Below are 24,067 nucleotides of genomic sequence, written 5' to 3'. Positions count from 1 at the left end.
GTGTCTCCCTCTCTCTGTCCCTCCCCCACTTACACTCTGGGGTGTGTGTGTGTGTGTGTGTGTGTGTGTGTGTGTGTGTGTGTCTCATAAATAAACGTTAAAAAAAAAAAAGACACCAGTCAGATTAGGGCCCACCCTAATGACCCATTTAAAAAAATTTTATTTTAGGGCACTTGGGTGGCTCAGGTTAAGTGTCCAACTTCAGCTCATGTCATAATCTCATGATTTGTGAGTTTGAGGCCTGTGTTTGGCTCTGTGTTGACAGTTCAGAGCCCGGGTACCCCTCTAATGACCCATTTTAACTTAATTACCTTTTTAAAGGCTTTATCTCTAAATACAGTCACATTCCAGAGTACTGGGGGTTAGGACGTCACCATACGAATTTGGAGGAGACACAATACAGCCCATTTTATAATCATATATATTATATATTTTATATATATAATATATATACACAGACATATATATTATACATATATACATACATTTATATTATACATATGTGTACATACATATACATATATTTAGATTGAATGTTTAGGTATTATGATTCAATCTTTTATTTTTCAAGTTTATTTATGTTAAGAGAGAGCACGTGTGCACAAGCGAGCATGAGCAGGGGAGGGGCAGAGAGAGAAGGAAAGAGAGAATCCTGTGCTGTTAGAGCGTGGAGCCCAAAGTGGGACTTGAACCCACGGGCTGTGAGATCATGACCTGAGCCGAAACCAAGAGTCGGACACCTGACCAACTGAGCCACCCAGTTGCCCCTCAATCTATTTTAGATTGAACCATCTGAAATTGTAGTTTCTAGAGGCAGAAAAAGTCAAATATGGGCAATTTCAGATGATTCAACATAATACTGTAACATATTTAATCATTCTTTTTTTTTTTAATTATTCTTTTGATGAGCCTTTAGGGTGTTTCCTTGTCCTTTGCTACTTGGAACAATTTTATAATGAATATCCTTGAATAAATGTCCTGTTGCACATACATGAATATGACTTGTAGAGTAAATTTCTAGGAGTTATTACATCAGAGAGGTACATATTTCTGTGGACCAGATGTGGGTCCACAGTGTGTTAGGAGGAGCTGGTCTGGGCACTCTGCTTTAGGCTTTCCATCACGGGCAGGACTACCTCAGCAGAAAGAGACTGGGGCCCTAAAGACAGAGGCAGAAGTTGGGGGTGGAGGAGAGAATGTAAGAGACAGTGTGGGGAGAGGCATTACCTACATCAGAGGAACTGTACTGAGATATTCTCAATGGATTGTTTGTGACTAAAAATGACTAGAGGATTTGTATCATATAGTCGTGATCAGTAGAGTCATGGGATCCACCCTAAATTTATCCAAGGAGCAGGATCACCCATGGAAGAGGTTTGAACTGAGAGTGGAAGGTATTTTGTACTATTTACATTTTATGTGTCCTACTCCTTCAGCATAATAGTATGTACTAGTATGTATGTAGTATGTACGTAGGTAATTGCTTGGACTTATGTAGGGAAAATGTCTGGAATTGATACCACCAGACTGTTAAAAGCGGAGGGGCATTGGTACTTCATACACATCTCTGCTGTTTAAAATTTTTACAAAAGTTATTTTTGCAATTGAATTTTTAAAAACTTAATAATGGAATTTAGTTATATATTCTTAACCAGGAGTATTTATAGCTTGTATGGGAAGAGCAAAGGAAGGGTAAGAGTCTAACAAATTCTAAACTGTCCACAGTGGGTACTCCTGGAAAGCATGATAGTAGAGCTGAGGAACTTTTCCATTTAACTTTATATATTTCTGTATTCCTTGAAAATAATTTTTATGCAAATTGGTTACTTGTGTAGTTCGTAAGTAAAAATTTAAAATCTTTGGCTTATTTCTTTTTCTTGAGATACAGTTTGACCCAACTTCACAGTGAAAGCTCCAGTGGCAGGACTTCCTTAATTTCCTTTTTGTATATATGACATAGTATCTCCAGGTTGGCATTTAGGAACCACCCTGACTGATAGCTCCAAGCAGGATGATGATGCGATTCACAGGAAGGAGCCAGCAATGTTGTTAAAGGATGTAAGATTTCTGTAATGGCAAAGGAAATTAGGACTTCTGATAGCAGTTATATAAAGCAGAAGACAGCACAGCACACTCATAAATACGTCCTCAAGTGCCTGCCAAGACGGAAAGCTGCTGCTAAAACCAAACACTATGAGGAAGGATTCTTTGGGCTATGAAGAGTACCCCTGTGCTATCCCTGAACTCTAGAATACAGATGTGCCAGATTTCATGAGTTGAACCAGGTAGACAAGTAATAGGATGTTCTAGGTAGAGGATTATTAACCTAAAATATAGTAAAGATGATAAATGCACATAATGGTTCATATAGCAAAATACAGAGAGCAAAGATGCCTAAAGCATTAAATAAGATAGAAATTAGAAATACACATCCATGATGTTAAATATAAAACTATAATCACAATTTTGTATATTTAATGATAGAGAAATGCTCACCTTAAGTAAAATGCAGAATACAAAGTTACTTATGGTTTAACATTTGTAAAGTGCATACAAAAAAGAATTACGAAATCCACAAGAATGTCAATGATGATTCTTGTGTATTCTGGTTGGGTGATGTGATTGAGAGTAGTTTCATTTTTATCTTTATGATTGGCTTTTCTAGGTATGTATTACTTTTACTATAAGGAAAACCTGTTATAAAGTGTTAAATAAGCATATAAAATGATATTTATTTTAATTATACTAATGGTATAAATGGCTGCAATCCAGACCAGGGATATAAGCTTAGTTGTGTCATTATTTTCATGGTTCATACTCTAGTTCAGTGGGTTAAAGCATTTTGATTGGCGAGAACTAAGGATTTACTAGAGGTCTCAAATAAAGACATAGAACACATTTGCAAAACTGCCTATCTGTGTTCATCTTCCATAAACATTTTGAATCATTGTAAAATACTTAGGAATGCGTTAAGCAGCAAAAAACCAGAATTAAGTGTAGAGGTTGAAAAGATTTTCCTCAAACCGTGGGCAAATATGTTTAAATAATGTGCCATAAAATGTTTTCAACTAAGACATTTTAATTCTAATTCAAAATTTGATGATAAGAATTAGGTTTTTCTCTTCATGATATCTAAAGACACAATTCATTTTATGTTATTATATTTATTAAAAATTTTTTAAGTTTATTTATGTTGATAGAGAACACGCATGAGCAGGGGAGAGGCAGAGAGAGAGGGAGAGAGCAAGAAACTCAAGCGGGCTTTGTACTGTCAGTGCAGAGTCCAGTGTGTGGCTCAAACTCACCAACTGTGAGGGCATGACCTGAGCTGAAACCAAGAGTTGGGCACTTAACTGACGAGTGCCCCAAGACACAATTTAAATTAATCTTTACCATTAATTTGCTTCTTGGTGGAAAGAAAACACAATTTGCCCCTGAACAGTGAGACCTAGTTTTGTTTTGATTTGATTTGATTTGATTTGATTTGATTAAGTTTATTTTATTTTATTTTATTTTATTTTATTTTAAGTTTATTTAAGTTTATTTTAAGAAAGGGGGGAAGGGCACAGAGAGAGAGAATCCCAAGCAGTCTCTCCAGTGTCAGCATGGAGCCCATGCTTGATCTCACCAGCCGTGAAATCATGACCTGAGCTGAAACGAAGAGTTGGATGCTTAACCGACTGAGCCACCCAGGCGCCTCTAGACCTAGTTTTTTAAAAAAATAAGTGCTAGTACTTATTTTCGCTAGCTTCACATTTTCTCTGTATTAGGAAAATTGGGGATGATTGGTAGCTAAATAGAATTTTATGTTGAAAGAAAACAGATGTATAAACTGATGAAAAAGATGAATGGGTAGAGAATTTCAGATTACCCAAAGAGACATCAAAAGATTTCTTTTTTTTTTTTCAAGGATGATTGAGGTACAATTCACATACCATAAAGTTTACATATTTAAAGTGAAATTTAGTGGGTTTTGGTATATTTGTAGACTTGTGCAACCATCACCACAGTATAATTTTAGAACATTCATCATCCCCAAAAGAACACAGACCTCCCACCTAACCCCCTTCATTTTCCTCAGGCTTGGCAACCACCAGTTTACTTTCAGTCTCTATAAGTTTTCATGTTCCAGAACTTAAAGTAGATGGGATCATACAATATGATACAATATGCAGTCTTCTGTGACTGGTTTCTTTCACATTGCATAATGCTTTCAAAGTTCATCCATGCTGTAGCATGTATCAGTACTTCATTCCTTTTTATTGCTGAATTATATTCTGTTGTGTGAATATACCACAATTTATCCCTTCTTAGTTGATATACATTTGGGTTGTTTTCCTTTTTTGGCTATTATGAATACTCCTGCTATGAACATTCATGTGCAAGTTTTTGTGCGTGAACGCTTGTTTTGAGTTCTCTGGATTATATCTCTAGGAGTAGAAATGCTTGGTCATATGTTAACTCTATGTGTAACATTTTGAGGAACTGCCAGATTGTTCCAAAGTGGCTGTACCATTTTTTTTTAGTTCCACCAGCCATATATGAGGCTTTTAATTTCTCCACATCCTCACCAACACATGTTATTATCTCTTTTATTTTAGCCTTCCTAGCAGGTATGAGGTCATACCTCACATGGTTTTTGTTTATATTTTCCTAATGGCTAATGATGTTGAACATCTTTTCATGTGTTTATTGGGCATTTGTATATCTTCCTTAGAGAAATGTTTATTCAGATGCTTTGCCCATTTTTAAAACAAGTTTATTTTGAGAGCGAGAGAGAGAGAAACCGCAAGCAGGGTAGGGGCAGCGAGAGAATCCCAAGCAGGCTCTGTGCTGTCGGCTGGGTGCCCAAGGCAGGGCTCCATCTCAAGAATTGTGAAATCATGACCTTAGCCCAAACCAAGAGTCAGACACTTAACCAACTGAGCCACACAGGCACCCCTCCCCCATTTTTAAATTAGGTTGTCTTTTAATTATTGAGTTGTAAGAGTTCTTTACATATTGTATATGCATTTCCCTTATTAGATATTTGTAAATATTTTCTTTCATTCTGTGGGTTATCTTTTCACTTTCTTGATGGTGTCCTCTGACCACAAACATTTAAAATTTTGAAGTCTAATATATCTATATTTTTCTTTTGTTGCTGGTGCTTTTCATTTTGTATCTAAGAGTTTTAAAGTGTTCGCTATAATGTTGAACTGTGATACGATTCTTTCTGAGTTAATTTTTGTATGTGTTATGAGATAGGGGTCTAACTTCATTCATTTGCATGTGAGTAGCCCATTACCCTGGCATCATTTGTTGAAAAGACTATTCTTTCTCCCATTGAATGGTTTTGGCATCCTTGTCAAAAACCAGTTGGCCACAAATGTAAGGGTTTATTTATTGGCTCTTAATTCAATTCCATTGATCTATGTGTCTTTCTTTATGCGAGTACCACACTGTCTTGATTAATGTAACTTGGTAGTAATTTTTAATATTGTGAGCTGTCTTTATTCTTTAAAGTCTTTCTAAACAGTACTGACGGGGCACCTGGATGGCTCAGTCGGTTAGGCGTCCAACTTCACCTCAAGTCATGATCTCGCGGTTTGTGGGTTTGAGCCCTGCGTTGGGCTCTGTGCTGACAGCTCGGAGCCTGGAGCCTGCTTCGGATTCTGTGTCTCATTCTTTCTCTGCCCTTGTCCCACTTGTGCTCTGTCTCTCAAAAATAAATCAATGTAAAAAAAAATTTTTTTTACACAGTGCTGACAGTAGGCTTCCACTTCAAACATTTAGCACCTGTCTAAAGCAGATTATTTGAATATTTTGTTTTATGACAAACCTATAAATCCAATTGCTTTTTATTTGCATATGGCTTCTGATTGATGTTTTTGTTTTCTTGTGAGGAGGAGCCATATGAGAAAATAAGTTTTCTGGGCTAGATATTACCACTTAACGTATGTCCAGGACAATAAGATATATATTGAAATGGAAGGAATATAATAGTTGAAGACAAGGTTTTGCTAAAATGTACGATAGTGTGTTTGCTTTGCTTTTTTTTTTTTTTGCAGGGGGTGGCAGAGGTGGGGAATCACTATGAAAATAGTTAAGGACTTGGGATCTGGAGTCAGATAGTAGTAAGTTAGAATCCTGCCTCACTATTTATTAGCTGTGTGGCTGTGGACAAATTACTAAATTATTTTAATACCACTTTATAAATTAGTGAATATCAGATTAGACTCTGTGTATAAAATAGTTATATAATGTGTACAGATAATTATATAGTTACGTGTCTTAAAATGATTTTTAAAAAGTGTCTACCAATATGGGGCACCTGGGTGGCTCAGTCAGTTAAGTGTCCAACTCTTGATTTCAGCTCAGATCATGATCTAATGTGTGTTCAAGCCCCACATTGGGCTCTGTGCTGACAGCGCATAGCCTGCTTAGGATTCTCTCTCTCTCTCTTTCTCTCTCTCTCTCTCTCTGCCACTCCCCTGCTTGATCTCGATCTCTCTCTCTCTCTCTCTCAAAATAAATAAACATTAAAACAATTTTTTTTAAAGTGTTTACTAACAGAGCATTGATTAATCTGGAGATGTCAAACATTTTCTAATCATAGCAAAATTTTTTGCTTTTGTCTTCATTTTTTATTTATATTTATTAGTAAGATATAATTCACATGTCACAAAACTCACCCTTTTAAAGTTTAGAATTCAGTGATTTTTAGCATATTTACAAAGTTGCATAGTCATCTCCATACAAGAACATCATCCCCCAAAGAAACCCATACCCATTAGCTGTCACTCTTGATTCCCTCTCTCCACTCCTGGGAATCACTAAACTGCTTTCTGTCTCTGTGGATTTGCCTGTTCTGGACATTTTGTATAAATGGAATATGTGACCTTTTGTGTCAGGCTTCTTTCATTTCCATGTTTTCAAGGATTACCATGCTGTAGCATGTATCATTACTCCATATCTTTTTATTGCTGAATAACATTGCCTTGTGTGGACATAGCACATTTTACTTATCCATTCATCATTCACATGGACCTTTGGCTTGTTTCAACTCACTGGCTGTTACGAATATTTCTGCAACTGCAACAGACATACGTGCACAAGTTTTTGTGTGAACGTGTGTTTTCAGTTTTTTGGGGTGTATACCTAGGTGGCATTGCTGGATCATAGAGTGACTCTGTGTTGTAACTATTTGAGGAATTGCCAACCTGTTTTCCCAAGTGACTATACCATTATACATTATACATTCCCACCAGCAATGTATGAGGAAATAGCACACTTTTGATAAACATATTTTTTCCAGCTTTATTGAGGTTTGATTGACAAATAGATACTGTATGTACTTAAGGTATACAACATGGTATTTTGGTATGTGTATACATTGTGAAATGATTACCACAGCTGACCTAATTAACATATCGATCCACTCACATAGTTACTTTTTGTGGTAAGAACAAAAGATTTTAAGATATTCTCTCTTAGCAAATTGCAAATATACAATAAATTATTATTAACTGTAGTCATCATACTGTACATTAGGTCTCCAGAACCTATTCATCTTATAACTGAATGTCTGTACCCTTTGATCAACCTTTTCCATTTCCCCTATCTCCTAGCCACTGGTAACTACCATTATGCCCACTATTACCATGAGTCCAACTTTTTTAGTTTCCACATATTAGTGTGATTATGCAGTATTTGTCTTTCTGCATCTGGCTTATTTCACTTAATATTATGTCCTCCAGGTTGATTCATGTTGTCACAGATATCAGGATTTCCTTCTTTTTAGAGGTGAATATTCCATTATGTACATATATTTGTCTATAAAATATATACATGTGTATATATGTAAATATATTTATATATTTCATTATATATGTGTGTGTGTGTGTGTGTGTGTGTGTGTGTGTGTGTGTGACATTTTCTTTACCCATTCACCCATCAGTGGACACTTAGGTTGTTTCCATGTCTTGGCTGTTGTGAATAATGCAGTAATGAACATGGGATTATAGATAGTGTTTCCATTTCTTTTGGATACATAGCTAGAAGTGGGGTTGTTGGATCATATGGTATTTCTGTTTTTAATTTTGAGAAACCTCCATACTGTTTTCCATAATGGCTGCACCAATTTACATTCCCATCTGTTGTGTATGAGGGTTTCCTTTTCTCCATATCTTCACCAACACTTGTTATCTTTTGACTTTTTTTTTTTTTAAATTTACATCCAGGGGCGCCTGGGTGGCTCAGTTGGTTAAGCTTCTGACTTTGGCTTGGGTCATGACCTCATGGCTCGTGAGTTCAAGCCCTGCATTGAGCTCTGTGCTGACAGCTCAGAGCCTGGAGCCTGCTTCACATTCTGTGTCCCTCTCTCACTCTGCCTCTCCCCTGCTCATACTCTCTCTCTCTCAAGAATAAATAAACATTAAAAAAATTTTTTAAATAAAAAAATAAAATAAAATAATAAATTTACATCCAAATTAGTTAGCATATAGTGCAACAATGATTTCAGGAGTAGATTCCTTAATGCCCCTTACCCATTTAGCCCGTCCCCCCTCCCACAACCCCTCCAGTAACCCTCTGTTTGTTCTCCATATTTAAGAGTCTCTTATGTTTTGTCCCCCTCCCTGTTTTTATAGTATTTTTGTTTCTCTTCCCTTATGTTGATTTGTTTTGTCTCTTAAAGTCCTCATATGAGTGAAGTCATATGAGTTTTGTCTTTGACTAATTTTGCTTAGCATAATACCCTCCAGTTCCATCCACGTAGTTGCAAATGGCAAGATTTTATTCTTTTTGACTGCTGAGTAATACTCCATTGTATATATATACCACATCTTCTTTATCCATTCAACCATCAATGGACATTTGGGCTCTTTCCATACTTTCACTATTGTTGATAGTCTTTTGACTTAAAAAAAAAAAGTTTATTTATTTTGAGAGAGAGAGGGAGGAGAGAGTATCCCAAGTAGGCTCCATGCTGTCAGTACAGAGCCCAATGTAGGGCTTGAATCCATGAACCATGAGATCATGACCTATCCGAAACCAAGAGTTGGACACTTAACCAACTGAGCCATAGAGGGCCCCATTTTTTGATAATAACTCTTCTAATAGGTGTGAGGTGAAATCTCATTATGGTTTTGATTTGCATTCCCCTGATGATTAATGATGATGAACATCTTTTTATGTACTTGTTGGTCATTTTTATGTCTTCTTTGGAAATATATATTCTTTGAATGAATATTTTTGAAAGAAATTTCAAGGGATTGATTAAGTGGCAGGGACCTTGAGAGAGCCTTTTGAGGTAGTGTTCTGTATCTTGATCTTAGTGGTGGTTACATGAGTGTATTCACAAATACAAATTTATTGAGCAGTGAACTTAAATTAGTGGCTTATTGTATATGTAATATGTCAATAAAAAAGAAAAAAAAATCCGTACTTCATTGTACTTTTTATTGTTTAAAGTAGACCAGGGGAACTTTGTTTCAGAAGTGAAATCTGAGCACCCTTACTAGACACAGAAAATTCGTTCACAGTCTAGTCCAAGTTCTCTTGCTGTCCGCACCTCCTGTTTCCTTCCCTCTCTCCCATAATTTTTATATTCCTGCTGCAATCCTCAGACTCACAAGACATTTTTAATGTTTCACTGCCTTTGCACTTGCTCTTCTGCTAACTCATATCCTTTCTTCTCTCCATCTTGACTGACAAAAATACTATGTATTCTTTAAAACATAGCTTTCTTTGAGTCCCACAAGAAACATGCCTGATTCTGTGTTCTTTCATAGCATTTTATTAACAAATCTTTGAGGTAGCATTTACCAGTTTTTAAATTCACTTTTAAAACCTTTCTATTTTAAAAGAATTATAGACTCAAAAGAAGTTACAAAAATACTACAATGAATCCATGTACTGCTGACCCAGTTTCCCAGAGTAGAGATATGTAGCTGTAGGACAATAACACAAGTAGGAAGTTGACCTTCATTAACCAATTTTTTTTAAATTCATCTTCTTTTCAATTATTTTTTAAATTATCTGTGCTGCCCAATACGGTAATCACTAGCCTCATGTAACTATTTAAATTACTTAAAATTACATAAAATTAAAAGTTTGGTGGTCTCACTAGCCACATTTCAAGCATTTAATATACACATGTGACTAATGGCGACCATATGGACAATGCAGGTATAGAATATCTGCATTGCACAAAGTTCTTTTGGATAGCCCTGATCTAGACTGTGTTCTTCTTGAGAGAAGACTTGCCTTTTCCATCTTTGTATCTGTAATTCCTAGGCAGTGGGGGCACTTGGTCTATACCTGAATGATTGAGTCTAGTCCTATCCTCTTGTTTTACATGTGAAGAAACTTGGGCCCTAAGCTGTGATAAGTAAAATGATGCCTAGCTTTTCAGTAGCAAATCTAGAATTAGAGCTCATTTTCCCAATTCCAAGTTCACTGTTCTTTCCAGGTGGCCTCGCTGGTTGTGAGCTCACTGATTTTTATTAGTTTTAGAGGGAGAACAGTGTTAAAATAATGCACTTCTCAGACTTTAGGCTACAGAAAAATCAACTAGGAAGCTTGTATTTCTGGACTTGTCTTTCCTAAGATTCTGATTCAGTAGGTCTGGTGTAGGGCGTAGGAATCAATATTTTAAACATATGCTTAGTCAGTATATGTGGTCATAACGTAAGGATAGCTCAGAAGAGAGAGCAACAGAACAGAGAGCCTGGAAATAGAACTGCACTAATATGGACATTTGATTTTTAACAAAGGTACCACTGAAGAAAGGAAATGTTTTCAACAAATGATTTTGGAACAACTAAATATCCATATGGGAAAAAAATGAACTTTAACCCCTACCTCCTGCCATACAGATCATTGATCTAAATATGCCAATATCATAAACTTTGTAGAAGCAATCATAGTAGAATATCTTGGGAATGAGTAAAGGTTTCTTGGACAGGCCACAAAAAGAAATAATCATAAATTAAAAATTGCTAAGTTATACTTCATCAAGAACTATTGCTTACCAAAAGGCACAATTAAGAAAAGGCATAGTAGGCCACATAGTGGGAGACAATATTTGCAAAATATGTTTCAGACAAATGACAAGTATGCAGAAGATATAAGTAACTCAGAATATATGAAGATTTTCTGTAAGTTAATCATAAAAGGACAAACTGTTGTAAACTCTTAAGTCTAAAGTTCTCTTTTGGCCAGCAAAAGAGGGGACACAGGATTAAAGCGAGAGACGGCTAATGTCCGGGAAAAGACAAGAGCCCCGAATAAGGGTCCTTGCCTCGTATCTATTCAGGTCAGAAGGCTTGCAAACGTGATGGGCATGTACAAAGAGACAAACTAGGAACATTAACTTGGGGACGTGAAGGAAAAGGGGGGTTTTGAAGATATACAGTGTTTGGGGTTTGGGTCAATATAAAACTCCCGGCGCCAGGCAGATGGATAGATGGTTGTTAACAGCAGACCGGAGGCACCGTGCCTATTTATCTTACCTAGCCTGGGGGATGAGACAGATAGGGGGAATAACCACAGGGCTAATAAGGCACCTTTTCTTTTGTTCACCATCTCCACTCTGGGCTGCTTTGCCTGCAGCACAGAAGTCCATAGTCCAATTCACCAATCAATTTACCTAACCTGGCCCTGTTCTCCTGTGAAAGCAGCTTTTCTGCTATAGTACTAAATTGGGAGTGTTTCCACCTTGAACATCTAATCTTGTTTATTTTCATATACCTATGTATTGGGCACCTTTGTGCCATTTCTATTTCAGGCCTTTGCCTCTCTCTATTTTGGGGGGTTCTGCACCCCCTCTGTATTTTGGGGTGCCTTCACACCTCCCTAATCCTGGCACCTTTGTGCCTCCCTATTCTCGGGGTATCTTTGCACCCCCCCTATTCTTGGAGTGCCAATCTGGTTTACCCAAACTCCGGTGTAAGCATTTTATGACTTTGTATTTCTTTATGCCTTGTTAATCCATTTGGTGTAAGCCGGGAGGATTCCTAAGCTTGTCCCCTCCAATAAACAATCCAATTAAAAAACTGGCAAAAAGATAGGGTGCCTGGGTAGCTCAGTCGGTTAAGCGTCCAGCTTGGGCACAGGTCCTGATATCACAGTTTGTGGGTGTAAGCCCTGCATCAGGCTCTGCTGACAGCTCAGAGCCTGGAGCCTGCTTCTAATTGTGTGTCTCCCTCTCTCTCTGCCCCTCCCCTGCTCACGCTGTCTCTCCCTTTCTCTCTCTCTCAAAAATAAATAAACATTAAAAAAAAAACTGGCAAAAAGATATGAGCAGACAAAACAAGATCTACAAATGGTCTTAAATTTTCTTCAATGTTTATTTATTTTTGAGAGAGAGAGAGAGAGTGAGTGAGCAGAGGTGGGGGAGGGGCACAAAGAGAGGGAAATGCAGAACTCAAGCAGGCTCCAGGCTCTGAGCTGTCAGCACAGAGCCAGAAGCAGAGCTGGAACTCACGAACTGTGAGATCATGCCCTGAGCCAAAGTCGGATGCTTAACTGACTGAGCCACCTAGGGGCCCCCCTACAGATGGTCTTCATATGCACATAAAAATTTATTCAATGTTATCAATCATCTAGGAAATGAAAATTAAACTATAATGAGATTCCACTATTTAACCACCAGAATAGTTGAAATTGATAAGCAGACAAAGCCCAATGTTAGTAGGATATTGAACAACCAGAACTCTTACATTTTGGATGGGAATGCAAAATGGTACTGTCACTCTGGGGAAAGTGTGACAAATGTTCTTACATAAGTCTTTTTGTGGATATACTTTTTTTTTATTTCTCTTGGGTAGATACTTGGGAGTAGAACTGCAGGGAATATAATAAGCATTTCTACTCCTGGGTATTTACTCAACAGAAAGAAAGACTATACCCATGAAAAATGTTGCACAAGAATATTCATGGAGAGCAGCTTTTCTTCCTGGTCACCAAAACACAGGAACAGGTGTTCATCAACGGAAAATAAACAAGCTATGTTATAAACTGACACACAGTTATACATTCATACTCAGCAATAAAAAGGAACAAACTACTGGATGAATTTCAGAAATATGCTGAGTGAAAGGTTGACAAAACAGAATTCTCAGTTAATGCATTGTAAAGTTCAGTAGAGAAAAAAATGAGGGGGCACCTGGGTGGCTCAGTCGGTTGAGCGTCCGACTTCAGCTCAGGTCACGATCTCACGGTCCGTGAGTTCGAGCCCCGCGTCGGGCTCTGGGCTGATGGCTCAGAGCCTGGAGCCTGCTTCCGATTCTGTGTCTCCCTCTCTCTCTGCCCCTCCCCCGTTCATACTCTGTCTCTCTCTGTCTCAAAAATAAAATAAACGTTAAAAAAAAAAATTAAAAAAAAAAATGAGAACACTGGTTGCCTCTGTGGGAGAAGGGGAAGGTATTGACTAGGAAGGGTCGTGAGAGAACTTTCTCTGGTAATAATAATGTTCTGTACCTTGATAGGGATTGGGTCACACAGGTATGTGCATTAGTCAGAACTCACTGAATTTTACACTTAAGATTTGTGCATTTTACTATACATAAGCTTTACGGCAAGAGGAAAAAGCAGTTTTAAAAGTTGTGATTTTGATACAAGTGATCTCAAAAGTACACTTTGAGAACCATTGGATTTGACTAATTTCAGAAATAATTCTTACCGTAAAATATAGTGATTCATAGATTATTAATGTAACATTTTGAATTTTTTCTTTAAAAATTAAATATTGTATTAAAAGTAACATTTCCTTATTAGTAGGTTAATGAGTCAGTGGACAAGCGTTTATGACATTATTATGTAGTTCATTATTTCAATAAGTATTCTTTGTTTTAATAAGTGTTCTTTTTTAATGTGAGGAATGCAAGCTTAATATCAGGAGGAATAGCATATGGAAACAATTGTACACTGATAGATGTAATTGAATTTGTTAAAATGTGGTTTGAGATGGATATTTACAGTGATGTTTGGTAAACTGGGTGATGTACCTCTTTCAGTTAAACTCTTGCGTCTCACCCCCATGCGATGAGTATGTTTACTTATGTGATAGACCTCTAGTATCATTTACTTTAAGATTCTAGATGTTCAGAAGTTTAGAACTTTAACGTCATGTATCTTACTTGTAACATGAATCTGCAAACTTTCAAAAGTGCTCACAAGTTTTACAGTTTCAAAACTGAAACTGTAATGTTAATGACCAAATGCTGACTCACGGGCACAAGGGAAATCTGACCTTACGGGTTTATAGGTGAAATTATGTGTTCACCTGTCATGCCCTATCCCAAATAATCTCTCCTCCAGTAGGGTGTTGGTCAGATGCCTGAAATTCCACCAACTAAAGATACCTGCCTGTGTTTCTAAATTTTCCTGATAACAATCCCCTGGGGGCATTCTAAATTTCAGACTCCTCCCTTAAAGATTGGGATTCCTCCCTTAGAGACTGATTCAGGGTCAGGCTGACAGTGGGCTGACAATTCCTGTTTTTTAACTATTATCTTGTTGAAAATACAGATTCCTGGGCCCTACCCAGTACTTCTCATTTGTCTGGGATGAAGCCTCCAAATCTACATTTTTTGTAATGTTTGTATTTATTTTTTTTTTTGAGAGAGCGTAAGCCAGGGAGGGGCAGGGAGAGGGCACAGAGGATCTGAAGCAGGTCCTTCGCTGACAGCAGCAATCCCGATACGGGGCTCAAATTCATAAACCGCAAGATCATGACCTGAGCCAAAATCAGACACTTAACCAACTGAGCCAAGTGCCCCCAAATCTGCATTTTCTGGAGTATATACAATGACACAGTTCTGAAGGCTGTCATCCTAGTGTCGCTGCCTTCATGGAAGATCCTTGAGTAAGTTTTGTCACTCTCACAAGTGAGAAGAGGGAAGTGGGAGATTGAAGGAAGATAATTTTAGAATTGAGGACAGACCTTAGTGTAAGACATAGGTGGAGGACAATAAGAACTTGAGGGACAGTGAGCATGCCTAAGAGAAAGGAGAGAATTTCCTGGGATCTGTCCAATGACTACAGTACTTGCTACCATTTTTGTGGGAGTGGAGCATGAGCCGCCTATTGGAGAGTGACTTTTTAAAGCAACTACATTCATTAGCTTTCGGATCATTCTGCTTGCCACCAAAAATCTGCCTGCATGCCCTAAGTTGCCAGTTGTTTTACATGCTAATGGAAACCTAGCCACTGTAAACATTCATTGTTTTTTTCTTGTGTAGTAAGAAGAAAACATAACTTATAGACCATCTTCTGGCAGAAGATGATAGATTTGGATCAGAAACGGGAGGCGCTGGAAGCCAGGAATCAAAAGTGAAGAACTTCTGCAAGCCCTTGGGTGATAAAGGTGACAAGGACTTATTTACTCACATGTCCCGCATTGTCATTATGTAGTAACCTGATGTGAGTTTGTTGCTTTTAGGCTGATGTATACCATCACACATGTAAGGGAGAGTAAGCTGCTGGAAGTGGGACTTGAGGGTACATTTCTCCTCAGGCTGCTTCAGTCAGTACTTCCTGTCATTACCTTGTCTGCATTCACTTCTACTCATTCCCCAGGACCCTTCCTCCACCTTTACAGGGCTAGAGCCCAGTCTGCAATGCCTTCATTATTATTCATAGCTAACATTTGTTGAATTCTTTTTGCTGCTAGGCACCATGCTGCTCTGCTCCCCTGCATTTGTCATTCCCTTCTCAAAACAACCCAATGGTCCAGATGCTATGATTTTGATCCATTTTGTAGATGAAACATCTGAGGTTCCAAGAGGTTATATGTCTTGCCCAGGACCTCACAGCTAGGAAATGGCAGAACCAGATTTTATTTTATTTTATTTTATTTTATTTTACTTTATTTTATTTTATTTTATTTTATTTATTTTATTTTATTTCATTTTACTTATTTCTGTATCTGTTTTTAAAAAATTTTTTTTTTAATTTTTTTTTTCAACGTTTATTTATTTTTTGGGACAGCTAGAGACAGAGCATGAACGGGGGAGGGGCAGAGAGAGAGGGAGACACAGAATCGGAAACAGGCTCCAGGCTCTGAGCCATCAGCCCAGAGCCTGACGCGGGGCTCGAACTCACGGATCGCGAGATCATGACCTGGCTGAAGTCGGACACTTAACCGACTGCGCCACCCAGGCGCCCCTGTTTTTTAAAATTTTTAAATGTTTATTTTTTAAAATTTATTTTTTTAAATTTACATCCAAGTTAGCATATAGTGCAACAATGATTTCAGGAGTAGATTCCTTAATGCCCCTTACCCATTTAGCCCATCCCCCCTCCCGCAACCCCTCCAGTAACCCTCTGTTTGTTCTCCATATTTAAGAGTCTCTTATGTTTTGTCCCCCTCCCTGTTTTTATAGTATTTTTATTTCCCTTCCCTTATGTTCATCTGTTTTGTATCTTAAAGTCCTCATATGAGTGGAGTCATATGACATTTGTCTTTCTCTGACTGACTAATTTCACTTAGCCGAATACCTTCTAGTTCCATCTACATAGTTGCAAATGGCAAGATTTCATTCTTTTTGATTGCCGAGTAATACTCCATTGTATATATATACCACATCTTCTTTATCCATTCATCCATCGATGGACATTTGGGCTCTTTCCATGCTTTGGCTATTGTTGATAATACTGCTATAAACATTGGGGTGCATGTATCCCTTCAGAACAGCATACCTGTATCCCTTGGATAAATACCTAGTAGTGCCATTGCTGGGTCGTAGGGTAGCTCTACTTTTAATTTTTTGAGGAACCTCCATACTGTTTTCCAGAGTGGCTGTACCAGTTTGGCAGAACCAGATTTTAAACTCATGCTTTCTTTCTTTTTCTTTAATGTTTATTTATTTTTGAGAGAGAACGCGTGTGAGTAGGGAAGGGTCAGAGAGAGATGGAGACACAGAATCTGAAGCAGATTACAGGCTCTGAGCCATCAGCACAGACCCTGACGTGGGGCTTGAACTCACTAACCATGAGATCATGACCTGAGCCGAAGTCGGACGCTTAACCTACTGAGCCACCCAGGCACCCCTAAACTCACGCTTTCTGATTTCCGATTCCATACACAGAAAATGGTAACTGCACTTGCACCTACTCCAGTGTACCACAACAGGTATCCCAGTTGGACAGACCACTTTTGAAAGGCCAGGCCGTCAGTCCCTGAGATTTAAAAGCATTAAAGTTTTCATGAAATTTTTAAAGATCAGAGAAGAGAAAGAAACCCCCTATAATGTTGCTGGCCTTACATAACTATGACTATTATCTTCATGTATTTGCTTTCAGGCTTTTTTGGCATATGAATATATTTCCCTATAGTATATATATATATATATATATATATATATATATATATATATTCTTTAGTGTCCTAATTTTTTTTAAGTTTATTTATTTTGAGAGAGACAGTGTGTGCATATAAACTGGGGAGGAGCAGAGAGAGAGAACCACATGTAGGCTCTGCACTGTCAGTGCAGATCCTGATGCGAGGCTCAAACTCATGAATCGTGAGATCATGAGATCATGAGTTGAGCTGAAGTCAGATGCCCAAGCAACTGAGCCACCCAGGTGCCCCAGTATCCTGATATTTTATTTTATTTTATTTTATTTTTTTAAATCTTTATTTATTTTTGAGAGAGACAGAGACAGAGCAAGAGCAGGGGAGGGGCAGAGAGAGAGGGAGACACAGAATCTGAAGCAGGCTCCAGGCTCTGAGCTGTCAGCACAGAGCCCGATGCGGGGCTTGAACTCACGGACCGTGAGATCATGACCTGAGACAAAGTCGGACGCTTAACCGACAGAGCCACCCAGGCGCCCCTCCTGATATTTTAAATATAAGTAGAATTTTCCTACTCCTACCCAGATATTAATGAGTGTCAAGTGATGATGTAAGACTTCTAGCAGTTTGAGAGAAGGATAGCAAGTGAGTGAATAAATGAATGAGCTTGCTTCCATACAAGGAATATTCCTTGTATGGCTGTTTGTGTGTACATGCTTGTGTGCTTGTCACTTGTTTTTTCTGCATTCAGAGAGGAGAACCAGTGTTCTCATTTAAATTTTGTAGAACACTTCAAATATTATGAACAAAGAACATACTCTCCCAACTCAAGTATGTTTTACCTGTTTTTCCAGGTCTTGCTCAAATCCACACCCCCTTTTTAAGCCTTTCTAGATTTCTAACCTGATAATGATCTTTCTCTACTCCAGTCTTCTCAAGAACTTTCTGGCGATACCTCACATTTAGCATTCACCATGCTCTCCACCTGCTAGTTATAATATTTTTTGTCCTGTTTTCTTATACCTTTTTCTATCCACAGCAGCTAGTCCAGTGCTTTTTCGTGGTGTCACTTTTGTTTTTTTAGCATTTTGGTATTCAAACCAAAGTGCTATTAATTTCTCTAACATACTAGAATAACTTGAACTTTCTGGCGTGTTCTTCCATGCTGTGTAGGTTCCTATCACTGTAACCATGCCAGAAATGACAGAGAATGAGACTCCTACAAAAAAGCAGCACAGGTATGTAGTCCTGGTCCAGAAATAATATAGTTTGGGGAGATGAACAGAATTAGTCCCCACTTTGTTAAATAGGCAGTCCTCAGGGAACTTTCATTAAATGCCTGGAAGACCATTATTCTTCAGAAATATGTGTGCATAAATAAATACAGGTTTACAGAAAGGAGTACATAGTTAAAATTTACCTGTCCTCCTTATTTTATGGACAGTGTAACAGGAATGACAATGAGCAATTAAAATTGTATAATACCAAATCTATCCTAAGTGTTTAGTTTCTCCTGAAACTTTTACTTGCTCACAGTATCACAGTCTTTGTAGATTGTTAAGTTCATTTAGGCCGAAGTCAATTTGAATAGACATTTTGTGACATTACAATTTTGTGACATTACAATATGCACGTCAGTACAACATTACTTCTGGTTCTTTGTATAGGCCCCCTTCTGAATTTCTAGCATTTTAGGCAGTGTTTCTGCTTAAAATTGCATGGTCAGTGCTTTCATTAATATTAAAATCCCCATTCTCTTTCCTTACCAAATAACTGTTAGGGATTGCTAATGTATTGAGTAATTGTACATAAAAGGGAAATCAATGGTTTGAGTAGATTAGCTTTTAAGAAAAACTAAGAGTTTGGATAAGCTAAGGCACACAGATGCAAAAGATGGCTCAAATGCCAATTGTCTGTGCGTTGGTGCTGGTGGCTGCCATGGTTCCCCACCCCCGGGGATTAAAAAGTTCCTTTCTACTGTTGCTTGTACCCCTGACACACTCACCGCACCCCTTGCCAGGTGCCAGGGGAAACATCAGAAGTCACCTACTTGGTATATCACTTTGAGAGTTGACTAGCTCTTTAATTACATTTTTCAAATAGTTAATGTTTTCAATGATTGATTTACTTCCCAACCATTGACTTTTGGGTATAGATGAATAGAGAATTGTTGAATTTGGAAATTGTAGATTCTAAATTTATACTGATGTATCTGCAGTTAGGTTTTCATACCATAATAAGATGGTTTCTTACTGATGCAACAAATACAAATTCATAAAATTTCTGTGGTTCTCAACATATGAAGTGGAGAAAATGTTTTCCTGTTATTTTCATGTTCCTTTTATCTGCACTTTTTGTTTCAGAAAGAAAAACCGGGAGACACACAATGCAGGTAGAAACAATTTCAATTGTATTTGTTAGCATTTTTGCATTCACAAGGAAATTATACTGTAGTCGATTGTAAGTTTTTATGTTACAAGCATAGAATCATTATTCCTTATGGTTTAGGAAAACGTTCCTTTACTTTGTTTGTTCCTTTATGGTTTAATTGGCAAAACACCCCTCGAGTCTCATGAAGATGGCTAGTTTATCATCTTCTGATTCATTGTCTATTTAGATAACTCGAGGACTAATACGCCTTTGGAACTAGTGTTTTAAGTGATTTCACCCACTGAGGAAATTGAGCTCTACTTCTCCCAAATGGGATAAAGAGAATGTGTCTGCAGAAGTTCCAGAGGGAGCTGGCTGCCCAGAGGAGCAGGGGAGAGATGAACAGCAGGCTGTGGAGCTTAAAAGTCCCTGAAATGTGAACAGTCTTAAATGAAGTTGTGGAGTCCTCAGTCACAGCAAGAAATGTAGAAAATAAACGTTTGATTTTATCTCAAATGTCCAGATTAAATTTTTTTTTTTTCAACGTTTATTTATTTTTGGGACAGAGAGAGACAGAGCATGAATGGGGGAGGGGCAGAGAGAGAGGGAGACACAGAATCAGAAACAGGCTCCAGGCTCTGAGCCATCAGCCCAGAGCCCGACGCGGGGCTCGAACTCACGGACCGCAAGATCGTGACCTGGCTGAAGTCGGACGCTTAACCGACTGCGCCACCCAGGCGCCCCCTCAAATGTCCAGATTATAGGCCAAAGCCAGATAAACATTTATAGAAGTGATTGTGCCTACATTTATATTTTGGTACATTTTAGAACACTTTCTTTTCCAGGGGTTACAGTCAGATTGAAAACAAAATATTTTAGAAGTTAATGTCTATTACTCTATAACTGATATTCTTCCTTTCCCTAAGGAAAGGACCCTGGGGGAATTTTTGTCTATGGGAAGATGGGGTGAACACTGATGGAATATTGCTGTTTTCCAGAATGAGAATTTCCTGCCTTTGAATTCCCCTTTATCACTGTGGGCCTCAATGTTGGTTTTTTCTACCTCCATACATGAAAAAATCCACTCCTGGGTAATAACAAATACTGTTATTAGAGAATTTAGAAAAAAGGTGATATCATACTTTATTGTTTTCCCTTCTTTGGCCAAATGAATTAAATCTAATCTTTTTAGCCATAGGAGCTAAGTATTTTTATTGGAACCAACTCACATGGTGTCATAAATATGTCCTGATAGTAATTTAGTATGAGAGAGTAATTAGATGTCATTGAAAATATGTCTTTACTGCTAGATTGTGAAGCAGAAAGTATGATTTTGCAAAACAAGAGCTGCTTAGGGTTAATCTGAAAGATCGCTGGAATCTTTTGTTAGGAAGGGAGGTTTTAGAAACCCTTCTGACAGTAAAAGCCAAGACTAATAATATTTCTACTTACAGTGTCTTATTGAAATTATTTAGATCATCTCATTCCCTCTTGCCCTTTCCATACAATCTTTAAAGTTGTGGCACGTAAGCCTGGAAGATTTCTCAGTTAATTTGGTTGAGATGTTGTCAGTTGCCCAGTTTCTTATGGGAAAAATCCTATGTGCCCAGAGTGAATAAACCAGACTCCTAGAAATTTTAAGTCATAACTGATAGCTGTTCTATTTCAAAAATGCCTTCTAGACATCCTAAAAGGTGTTTGAAGGTTCTGTAATCTGTCTAAATAGGTCTCATTTGCCTATTTGCTATAAAAAGGCAGCTTTCTACTAACTTAGCTTGTTAGTTAGGGGTTCTTAAAATTTAGTTATCACTAAAATGTCCAGTAATTACTTGAAACATAATAATGGCCTAACAGTAAAGTAATATTAGCATTTTCTGTTTTTAATTTGAGTTTAATTATTATAGATCACATTTTTAAAATGCTAATAAAAGTATTGCTTATATCAGTGCCCATAATGCTAGACTTAAAATGCAGCATTCTTAGAAATTGTCTTGTAGTTATTTGTCTTCAGTAGATACTGTTTGATAAAATTTTGTTAGAGATTTCTTTACCTAAAATTTCTTTACCCAGGGAGAATAGTGAACTATAGCTGTGTACCATAAGGTCTGATAAATGGATTTTTCCCCCTATCTAGTGGAGAGGCATAGAAAGAAGAAAATCAATGCTGGAATAAACAGGATAGGAGAGCTGATCCCATGTTCCCCTGCCCTGAAGCAGGTAAGAAGTCTACTCCTATTTTCATTCATTACTTGTGAACAGATAATTCCCTAAGTTGTTTCATTGCTCAGAGTGCTTATTTTTGTTTCCTGTCATTTTTGGTTTTTGGAGTTAATCATCGCCTCCTTGTTTTTCATTTGCTTAATTTTCTATATACGTATCTTTAATTTTTCCCATACTGATAACAGTCTTCTAGTAGAGTATTCTACATGATCAAGTGGACCATATAATTTCTAGATCTTTAAGATCTTGAATTATTTACTCCCACGATTACATTCATTTCTGTGCTACAGTACTTACCAGGCATTTCTTTTATTTTCTGCCAATGATATTTTTTTATTACCTTTAAATTCTTACCTAGAATCTTCCAAGGATCTCTATTTTATTCTCCGTGCCCTGTCAGCCTCCACTGGCACTTAAATCCCAGCTTATTAAAGTTTTCTCTCATGAAGATAGCTTTTTGTTTCTTCTGATAATGAGGATAAAGTGTGCTTACTGAAAACAAAACAAAATGGAAACAATATGGAAGTCATAAAAAGTTTGAAAAATAAGTTGACATCCTACTCCTAGGTTGTAACTACTATTACAAATGTTGTTACACATCTCTTTTGACATTGCTTTATGAATATATATGTATATATATATTTGTAAAATATGTTTCACATATATATTCATAAAATGTTTCATAACCTGCCTTGTCATTTTCACTCAGTCGTACATAGTAGACTTTTTTTCATATGATCTCCTTTCTTTTTAATGATTATATAGTGTTTCATGATAGTGAGATATCATAATTCGTGTTAGCCTTTTTTGGTTAATTGTTAGTTAAGTTAATATATAAACATAACAAATAGTACTAAAAAGCTTAAAACAACATTAGTCTCTGGCTTGCCTGCCTCCCACATCCAATACAGCAACTTAAAAGCATCCATTCTCTACTGTTTCTTTTGGCATTCACCTTTATATTTTGAAATAATATGCGTATATTATTGTATCATACTTTTTCTATTTTAGATTTTATCTATTGACTTTCCCTTGTTAAATCCTCCCAATATAATTCCACCACAACTTTTGATTAAATCAGTATTCAGTTCTTATATTATTAAGACTGTAAATATTGTTTATGGTGAGCCAAAGATTAGTATTATTATGTTTTGTTTCATATGAAACTTTTTGGGGGGAGGGTTGGTAATTGCCTCATTGTTATCAGTTTATATATACCTATCTTTTTATTTATTTACTTTAGATTTTTTTAATTTATGTTTTATTTTTTATTTTTATGTAAGCTGTACACCCAGTGTAGGAAGTCATGACCCCGAGATCGAGTCGCATGCTCTACTAACCGAACCAGCCATGTGCCCCTCTATATACCTATCTTTATTTCTTTCCACACTTTCAACAGTCTCTTAGTAGAGTTTCTACATAGTCAAGTGTACCACATAATTTCTATTTTCTCCTTTTTCCTTTGAAACTTTCCTTCTGGAACCCTCTGCCCTTCTTCAATCTCAACTGGTTGGTCTTTTGCAACTCTTCTGTTTTCTTTCTTTCTTTCTTTCTTTCTTTCTTTCTTTCTTTCTTTCTTTCTTTCTTTTTCTTTCTTTTCTTTCTTGTTTGTTTGTTTTAAGTAGGCTTCACGCCCAGTGCAGAGCCCAGGGCAGGGCTCTACCTCATGACCCTGAGATCAAGACCTGAGCTGAGATCAAGAGTTGGACGCTTAACCAATTGAGCCACCCAGGCACCCCTCTAACTCTTCTGTTTTTAATTTCAGGTCTCATGATTTTAATTTCCAAGAGTCTTTTTCTTATTCTCTTTGTCCTTTTTCATGTCACATGTTTTGTTTCATGAATACAATACCATCGTATCTCTGAGAATGTTATATAGGTTTTTTAAAATAATTTTTCTTCTGTTTTCCATATTGTCTTTCTTCTGATTTTCTTTTTTTCCCCTTTGTTTTGAGGTTTTGTTTTTCATTTTGGAGACTTTCCTTAAATGCTTGGTGATACTTAACTGTTCTCATATTTGAGAATGAGGCATTAAAATTTAAAAGCTGATTGAATAGGTTGATTTTTGGTGCCCTAACTATTGAGTGATTAGGTGGTAAGCTAGTGTTGTTGTTTTTGTGGAACTAAAAAATATCTATCTTTTTATTTTGGGGGTAGCTGTTAACTTTTACCCTCCAGAGAAGAATCCTTCAGCCCC

General features: G+C 37.2%; 1 protein-coding gene across 2 annotated transcripts in view; it reads left to right on the top strand.

Annotated features, from left to right (window-relative positions):
• The window catches only part of USF3 (upstream transcription factor family member 3), a 56,746-nt gene that overhangs the window by 15,686 nt on the left and 16,993 nt on the right, over window positions 1-24,067 (top strand). Inside the window, exons 2-5 of one of the 2 annotated variants that reach the window (XM_045502084.1) lie at window positions 15,228-15,352; window positions 18,455-18,519; window positions 19,645-19,673; window positions 21,786-21,868. In XM_045502084.1, the coding sequence (XP_045358040.1) occupies window positions 18,473-18,519; window positions 19,645-19,673; window positions 21,786-21,868 (159 nt within the window). In that variant the 5' untranslated portion in view covers window positions 15,228-15,352; window positions 18,455-18,472. Of the gene's footprint in view, window positions 1-15,227; window positions 15,353-18,454; window positions 18,520-19,644; window positions 19,674-21,785; window positions 21,869-24,067 lie in introns of those variants that run through there. The other variant, XM_045502085.1, reaches the window with a different exon arrangement.

The sequence above is a fragment of the Leopardus geoffroyi genome, chromosome C2 (assembly GCF_018350155.1).
Source record: "Leopardus geoffroyi isolate Oge1 chromosome C2, O.geoffroyi_Oge1_pat1.0, whole genome shotgun sequence".
Taxonomy (NCBI): domain Eukaryota; kingdom Metazoa; phylum Chordata; class Mammalia; order Carnivora; family Felidae; genus Leopardus; species Leopardus geoffroyi.
Note: the sequence above shows the minus strand (reverse complement) of the source record. Positions and strands in the feature narration are given on the sequence as shown.